The 7,881-nt window shown below is 61.7% G+C and overlaps 1 protein-coding gene across 1 annotated transcript in view; it reads left to right on the top strand.

Moving 5' to 3' along the window:
* Positions 1 to 7,845, top strand: part of MNEG_0531 (Dynein heavy chain 17, axonemal) — a gene marked incomplete at both ends in the record, with an annotated part of 10,586 nt that extends 2,741 nt beyond the window's left edge. The window contains 22 exons of the mRNA XM_014050980.1: positions 343 to 413; positions 631 to 722; positions 940 to 1,072; positions 1,385 to 1,439; positions 1,640 to 1,717; positions 2,053 to 2,247; positions 2,431 to 2,524; positions 2,729 to 2,844; positions 3,069 to 3,194; positions 3,500 to 3,558; positions 3,739 to 3,802; positions 4,031 to 4,111; positions 4,382 to 4,466; positions 4,675 to 4,807; positions 5,000 to 5,132; positions 5,604 to 5,712; positions 5,978 to 6,119; positions 6,537 to 6,594; positions 6,823 to 6,879; positions 7,083 to 7,142; positions 7,346 to 7,456; positions 7,753 to 7,845. Coding sequence (XP_013906434.1) covers positions 343 to 413; positions 631 to 722; positions 940 to 1,072; positions 1,385 to 1,439; positions 1,640 to 1,717; positions 2,053 to 2,247; positions 2,431 to 2,524; positions 2,729 to 2,844; positions 3,069 to 3,194; positions 3,500 to 3,558; positions 3,739 to 3,802; positions 4,031 to 4,111; positions 4,382 to 4,466; positions 4,675 to 4,807; positions 5,000 to 5,132; positions 5,604 to 5,712; positions 5,978 to 6,119; positions 6,537 to 6,594; positions 6,823 to 6,879; positions 7,083 to 7,142; positions 7,346 to 7,456; positions 7,753 to 7,845 — 2,145 coding nt within the window. The remainder of the gene's footprint in view (positions 1 to 342; positions 414 to 630; positions 723 to 939; positions 1,073 to 1,384; positions 1,440 to 1,639; positions 1,718 to 2,052; positions 2,248 to 2,430; positions 2,525 to 2,728; positions 2,845 to 3,068; positions 3,195 to 3,499; positions 3,559 to 3,738; positions 3,803 to 4,030; positions 4,112 to 4,381; positions 4,467 to 4,674; positions 4,808 to 4,999; positions 5,133 to 5,603; positions 5,713 to 5,977; positions 6,120 to 6,536; positions 6,595 to 6,822; positions 6,880 to 7,082; positions 7,143 to 7,345; positions 7,457 to 7,752) is intronic.
* Between the last annotated feature and the right edge of the window lie 36 nt (positions 7,846 to 7,881).

Here is a 7,881-nt window from a genome sequence, read left to right as displayed (position 1 = left end):
GGAAGGGGAGGGGTGGGGAGGGTTCAGGTTTTAGGGGAGGGGAGGGACAACTTGGGACAGGACGGTCGCAACGTCCAAGCTTTCAAGGTCCTTGGTGGCGCCCTGGGACAGGGCTTGGTGGGTACGTTTGTGTGGATCGGATCAGGTACCAACTGGACTCTTTTCCAAGAGTCTGCCTTGTTGCGTGTCTTGATTTCGAGAGAAGACCTGATTGCGGGCCAGTCCAGAACATTCGTTTGCACTGCGGTAGAGATAGCCCTCCTGTCTGCGACGGCGCGGCGTCAAAGCGATGCCGACAAGCCATGCGCTTGGGGGCCCTCAACAACCCCCGGCCCCCTACAGGTGCGCCGCAACCTCCACATCGTTCTGAGCTTCTCCCCAGTCGGCGACGCCTTCAGGGAGCGCCTGCGCAGGTGACCCCGTGCAATGGCGGTGCACGAATTTGCAGGGGCGGGCAGCCAACGCACCTGCGACGTGCCGGCTGCATCCTGCACGTGCAGGCCTGTGCTTGGCATGCGCTTCGCATCAGCAGCATGGTTGTAGCGCCGTCCAATTTGGGCCTGCATCCCTGCTGACAGACTCCCCACATCATCCTTCTGCTATACGGTACTCCCCTCTTCACGTCCTCAGGTTCCCGTCCCTGGTCAACTGCACCACAATCGACTGGTTCACCGCTTGGCCGCGTGATGCCCTGCACTCCGTCGCCACCAACTCGCTCGCCGGTGAGGGGCGGTGCAGGGGCTCAAATGGCTCGCACCTGAACTCCCAAGACACACGAAGACACCGGCCTCACATTTCCTCACACGCACCTTCAACTCAGTGGAAGGCACAAACGCGCATGCAAACTTACAGACTGCGTCTGACCATCAAATGGGCAATGCCCATATGGCAGACTATGCCTTGACTGCCGAATTACATTCCGCCCCTTGCGTGCCCAAGGCCTTGTCGGCGTGGACGACGCGGTAGTGCGGGCGCTGCCCGGCGTGGTGGTGGCTTTCCACGAGGACGTGCAGGCGCTGGCGGGGCGCTTCCTGGCAGAGCAGCGGCGCCACTACTACGTCACGCCCACCAGGTTCGCGCTGCGGGCTTGCTGCTCGGGTTTCGGCCGGGGGTTGGGGGTGGTGGCTGTCGACAGGCTCCGGCACGCTGCTTTGCTGGGATCGCGGAGAGCGAGAAGGCTGCTGGGGCGTGCGGTTGGGGGTGAGGGGATTCCTGAGGATGCAGGGGGGCGTGTTTGAAGAGGTGCGGCGCTGCCGCTTCCTGGATAAACCCTTTGAATCGCACATGGCGGTAGGCTGGGCGGGTGTGTGTCTGAGGCAGGCAGGTCTAGTTGTTTGCGCTAAAAGTGACGCAGCATCGTTCTCCTCTGTGATTTCCTTCGCAGCTACCTGGAGCTTCTGGGAAGCTACAAGAAGCTGTTGGGCAAGCGCCAAGATGAGGTACAGCCGTAGTCACCCCAGATTTCTCGATTACTGCTGCCCGCAGCCCGCTTTAGGCCTGTGGCTCCTCATCTTACTGCGATGCCGCACAGTCCCAGCGCCGCCCCCACCCTTCCGAAGGGCTTCGCTGCCTGTAGCAGTGCTAAGCGAGGCCTCGACGTGGATGTGATGACATGCGCAAACCTTGGATGTGCACGTAGGTGATGTCTGCCAAGCGCCGCTATGAGGTGGGGCTGGAGAAGCTCGCGACCACTGAAGAGTCCGTTGCAGGCATGCAGGTGAGGCCGCTTCCCCAGGGGCTGCGCGCGGTGACTGACTACCCACCCCTTCCACGCCAGAGTAGTGACCAGTGTCCAAAATGCTTCACGCACGCCCAGATGTCTTAGCTGGCATCGTGCTCATGCAATCGTCAGGATGGCATCAGCCTCTGACAAACACATGAGAAGGCACACAGCACAGCGGACCACAGCACCGTGCAGCACAGCACAGCACAGCACAGCACAGCACAGCACAGCACAGCGCGGCACAACAAAGCACAAAACAGCACAAAACAGCACAGAAAGTGCCGAATCATGACCTCCGTCCTCCTCTGCCCATGCCCTGTCACCCGCAGGCGGAGCTCACGGCCCTCCAGCCGCAGCTCGAGGAGAGCGGCCGCGAGACGGCCGCCGCGATGGCAGAAATTGCCGAGCGCAGCGCGGAGGCCGACAAAGTGAAGGAGGTGGTGCAGCGGGAGGAGGCGGCGGCGGCCGGGGAGGCGGCGAAGGTCAAGGCCATCAAGGACGAGTGCGAGGCTGACCTGGCGGAGGTAAGCGCGGGGCCCCTGCCCTCGCGGGGCTTGCTTTTGGGCGTCCGCTGCGGAGCTGCTCACCTCGCGCACAAGCAGGCCTCAAACTGCGCCCGCGCTGCAATTTGGTGGTGGTGTCTTGCGCGCCGGAGCTGGGCTCTCAGCCGGCACGCCCCGCCCACGATGGATTCCTTGTGTGGCCAGGCATTGCCCGCGCTCGAAGCGGCCCTGCGTGCGCTGGACACGCTGACAAAGAATGACATCACCGAGGTGAAGGGCATGAAGAGCCCGCCATCTGGTGAGGGCGTTGCCTGGAAGCGCACGGGGTGGCGGCAAACAGAAGTTCCCCCCCTCAAAATTTTCCAGAAGCTCCTGCACCTGCCTGCTGTCAGCACTACTTTCAATTGCATTTTGTGCTCTTGAAACAGACGTTTCACATCCCCCCTTTTGCAACACGTTCGAAGTTCACAGCTCACCCTCCCTTATGCACACGTCCACCCAGGCGTGAAGCTGGTGCTTGAGGCCGTGTGCATCCTGAAGGGCGTGAAGCCCGTGCGGCTCAAGGACACCAACACCGGCCAGATGGTGGACAACTATTGGGAGGCGTCAAAGAAGATGGTGGGCGGCCTGTCAATGGACATGTGTAAGGGGGACGCATCCACTCCGTTGCCGTGCAAGGGGGGCAGCTGGGCGCGCATGGTGGCGTGCTTGCGCCTGATTCCAGCAGCTGATGGCTCGAACCCCTCGCCGCGCCGCTCCGTCCCTCTGCTCCTGCGCGTCTTGCCCCGTCGGCAACCCACTAACCGACCCCAAAACCTGCTTCCGAAACCGCCCCGTGGCAGCTCATGGAGGACGACTTCCTTGGCGGCCTCAAGCGCTACGACAAGGACCACATTGACCCGGGGGTGGTTAAGAAGATCCAGGCGTACGTGGCAAATCCCGATTTCACGCCTGACAAGATCCAGCAGGTGAACAGTCGCTGCTTGGGGGGGGTCGATTGTTGCTGGAGGATCTCGGGGTGCGTTCGGGGCTGGGGGAGGTTGGGGCCGGCGCCAGGCAAGATCCGGCAGGTGCAGGGTCGGGGTTGGTGAGCGGTGTGATGGTGATGGGAAACGGACAGGGTCGGCCAGAAGAACGGGGTCGGGGTATGTGGACGCGCACCTAGCTAGTGCACCTGAAGAAGGCTGGCGCAGGGCCACCAGCATGCAGAATATGCGAGCTGACGCGCCGCCGCCCGCCGTGGCGCCCCGCTACGTGGCGCTGTTTGGCGCAGGCGTCTCAAGCGGCGTACGGGCTGTGCTGCTGGGTGCGCGCCATCGAGTTGTATGACAGGTGGGGACGTCCTGGGGGGCGGCACGCTTGCGTTCAATAGGTTTGGGTGCAATGCCTGCCGCTCTGCGCGAGCACGCTCAATCCCAGGCCCTGCAGTCAGGCCTTCTGTGACTTTTTTTTGCGCTTGATTGACCACATAACAACATCTTCATTTCTGCTGTCGCTCTCTGGCGGCACCAGGGTGGCCAAGGTTGTTGCCCCCAAACGGGCGGCCCTGGCCGAGGCAGAGGCGCAGCTTGCCACAGTGAGTTGCTCACCCACCTATACAAGGCAGTGCGTGAGGCGTGCATTTGTGCGCATGTCAGCCCACACCCGACGCTCACTTGTGCCAGCGGCTGCGGGAAAAAAATGCTCTAACAATGGATGTTGTGACAGAGGAGCTTGTCACTCAGATTCTGGCCTGCAAACCAACCAATCTTTGCACCAAATTAACAGGCCTCTCACCCTGTGATGGATGCCCTGCCGCCCCCAGGTGATGTCAGCGCTGGCCTTGAAGCAGGCGGAGCTGAAGAAAGTGATGGACCAGCTGGCGGCGCTGGACAGAGACCTCAGAGTGGGCGCGACGCTGGGGGGGCTGCAGGGAATAGTTGGTGGCATGAAGATATGTATGCCTTCTTTGGCATCAAGTGGTCCAGGCTCGGGGCCCCTATTTCATGGGTGAAGGCACGGCTGTTGAGAGTGGAGCAGGAGGTCTGTCCAGGGAGAGATGGGGCGTCCTCCACTGCAATAGTTGGCGCTGCAACCCGCTGCCTGGCATGCCACTGTCTGATTTCTGCACCCGGGCCCCACGCCGCGCCTAATTGACCCTCTTGACGGAGTGCAGGAGAAGACTGCGCGCAAGGAGTCGCTGGAGCGGGAGGTCGAGCTCTGCAAGGTCAAACTGGACAGGGCGCAGAAGCTCATATCGGGTGGGCGGCCCCGCCTCCTCGTCTGCCAAGCAAGCCAGCTGCGCGCGCCAGGAGAAGCGCAATGAATCCTGGGTTGAGAGCAAGTGCAGTGGCGGTGTTGCCGTTGTGTAAAGTGCAAGAAGAACACTGCATGCGTGTCAGTTGAACCCCCCCGTCCTCACCCCTCCCGCCATCCCCTCTTTGTTCATCCGCGGTTCGTGATGACCAGGGCTGGGGAGTGAGAAGACGCGCTGGCGCGACGCGGCGGCGGCGCTGGGGCGGCAGTACGTGGCGCTCACAGGGGACGTGCTGCTCGCCGCAGCTCAGATCGCCTACCTCGGGCCCTTCACCCAGGGCTACAGGTTGTTGGGTTGTCGGTAGCAGTGTTGAATCGATCGTTGATTCAAATTCCAACAAACCTGTTGGTTGATTGGGCATTGCCGTGGATTTCACCTCAGCTCCGTGAACCCTGAAATATTGGCGCGGATTGGGACCGCCTACTGCCCTCCTGCGCCGTCCTTGATTGAGCGCCACCCCCCCCCCCCCTGCGACAGGTCCGAGGCGCTGCGCTCCTGGGCGGCGTGCTGCACCGCGGCCAAGATCCCGTGCCACGAGGGCTTCCGGCTGTCGACCGCGCTGGGGGACCCAGTCAAGATCCGACATTGGAACATCTGTGGCCTGCCAAAGGTGATGGATCAGGCAGAATTGTGGTGTACGATGCGCCTGATGGTCAAAGGGGACCCGCAGCGGGCGTGCTACGGTCCCTTTGCAGGAGGCGAGGTAGAGCGCGCGGGGCGTTGCGGTGGCTGGGCTGCTGGTCATGGCTTTCAAGGTCGCCTGCTTGACGGGGCTGTCCTGGGCTGATGCGCAACATTGGACGACACATAACCTTGGACGATGGCACGCTCGCTGAACCTGCTCTGCTTGCAGGACGACCTGTCGGCGGACAACGCCATCGCGATAGACCAGGGGCGCCGCTGGCCGCTTGCCATTGACCCACAGGCAAGGCCCTGCCCTCGCAAGCATTCCCTTGGTTGGTGCCGACATCAAGTGCAACTCTGAAGAGGCTGTCCGTGCGTTGCCAATGCAGGCTGCACACGCACGACACTCACACACACACGCGTACATGCGTACACACACACACACACACACATGCAGGGTCTGGCGAACAAATGGATCAGGGCGCTGGAGAAGCAGGCCGGGCTTCTGGCAGTGAAGCAGAGCGACCCCAGCTTCCTGCGCACCCTGGAGAATGCCATCCAATTCGGTGCGCGCCGCCCCGGCAGACCGCGGCAGCAGGCACCGCTTTGCAGCGCTTGCTGCCTTGTCTGCTGCTGCTGCATTGCGTAGAGGGGGGTAGGCGCTGCAAGGAAGCACTTGTTGCACTGCGCCCATAATCCTGGCAAAGCCGTGTTGCTGCTTACGGTGGCATGCATGTACTTGATATGACAGCACAGATACCACTGTGGTCTCGTTTGCTGCGCTTGCACACTATGTATCCTTTCTGCGCCCTCAACGCCACCCCACCCCAGGCAAGCCCGTGCTCCTGGAGAACGTCGGGGAATCTCTGGACGCATCGCTGGAGCCGCTGCTGACGCGCGCGGTGTTCAAGCAGGGCGGCACGGCCTGCATCAAGCTGGGCGACGCCGTCGTGGAGTACAGCGAGCAGTTCAAGTGAGGCCGAGCAGCGCCTGTGCATGGATGCGCGGGCGTCTGAAACTGGGGCGCTGCCGGCCGGCCGTCCTGGTCGGGAATGAGGAGGCCCAGAATAAGGGACGGCTAGCACTGGCGTGCGGCCGGGCACAAGCCAGCATGCGCACTGCGAGGGGGCTGGTGAGACGGATGGTCCCGTGTTGGCGGGCAGGCGCCTTTGCGGCACTCAACCCCCGCTGGCCCCATGGCAGCAAGGCAGGTGCACCCTCCTGTTGCAGATTTCCCTACCCCGTCCTCGCCCCGCTGATTGTGACTTCACAACCATCTCCTCACACCACGCCTGGCTATCCTGCCTGATTTTTTTGCGGGTTGTATTTCTACAAAGGTCTTGGTGATCGTTCTATGATGTTTGCCCTCCCCCCCTCCCTTCCCCTGCAGGCTGTACATCACCACTAAACTTCGCAACCCCCACTACGCACCGGAGGTCTGCACAAAGGTACGCAGTGTGGAAACGCATGCATGCATTTTGCTCCATCGACAATACTTTGACTGCACATGTTACGTCCTTTGGTTTGGTTTGGACGTCGAGACTTGCGCTGCGTAAAGGTGATGTCGTTTGACGCTCAGCCGGCAAGGGGCGGCCGCCTCCATCATTATCCAATCATCCCCTGCCGCTCCATCGGCCGCCGGCTTTTGGGGGCGTGCCTGCGCCTGCACCCTACAGGTGTCCCTGCTCAACTTTTCCACCACCCCTGAGGGCCTGGAGGACCAGCTGCTGCAGGTGAACGCTGGTCAAATTGAAAAGCTGACCACAGTCCAGGCCAGAATTGCGCTCCTTCCTGGCAAGCTGCGCCATTGTGGGGAGGCATGATGTTTGCCAAGAGACGCAGTGATCCATCGAATTGATGTCAAAGAGACAGCACTGCAGTACCCAGGATCTACCGCTTGATGCAACCAAATGACAAAGCGCTGCCCACCATGCAGGTCCTGGTAGCGGCCGAGCGCCCAGATCTCGAGGAGGAGAAGAACAGGCTCATCCTCGCGGTGGGCACGCATCATTATCTGCACCGTGCTGTGCAGGTTTTAGTACCCGTCACTGCCAAAAAGGGACCAGAAGGCCCCTCCAGGGCACCTGCAAGGCCGCTGATTCCCATCAGAACACCATCAGAATGCAAGAAAAAACAGACAGAATTAGATCTACGCTGAACATCCCTGTCCGGGTTGTGCCATGGGACGAACCGCCACAGGGTGCCGCCAACAAGCGGCGCCTCAAGGAGACCGAAGACGAGATCCTGCGCGTGCTGAGCAGCAGCAGCGGCAACATACTGGAGGACGAGGCCGCGGTCAACGTGCTGCAGGTCGGTCAACGGACGGCTGCAGCAGTTGGAGGGGTGGTCACAGCCATGCGCCAAAAACGTGCAATGGGGTCAACGGGTCAGATGTCAGGCCATCATGAGGCTGCAGCATGGACGCCTAAATTGTGGGAGCACATTGCGGCATGCCGTCCCTTTCTGGACACAACACGCCATGAACATAGCCGCAAGCCACAAGTGCGGCCCAGTCAAGGGCACACCTTTCCAAGGGTTTCACTCATCCACGTGCTGAGCCCCGAGATGCTGCTCTTGTCTCCGCCCCCAAACACCCCACCCCTCAGGCGTCCAAGGTGTTGGCCGATGACATCAAGGCCAAGCAGAAGGTGGCCGACGAAACGGAGGCCCAAATCGACACGGCTCGGCAAAGCGCGTAGCTTCGCTGCGCAGGCCGGGGCGCGGCGGGGCGGGGT

Source organism: Monoraphidium neglectum (assembly GCF_000611645.1).
Source record: "Monoraphidium neglectum strain SAG 48.87 unplaced genomic scaffold scaffold00044, whole genome shotgun sequence".
Lineage (NCBI taxonomy): Eukaryota > Viridiplantae > Chlorophyta > Chlorophyceae > Sphaeropleales > Selenastraceae > Monoraphidium > Monoraphidium neglectum.
The sequence above is the reverse complement of the archived record's forward strand: the minus strand, read 5'-3'. Positions and strand labels throughout refer to the sequence as shown.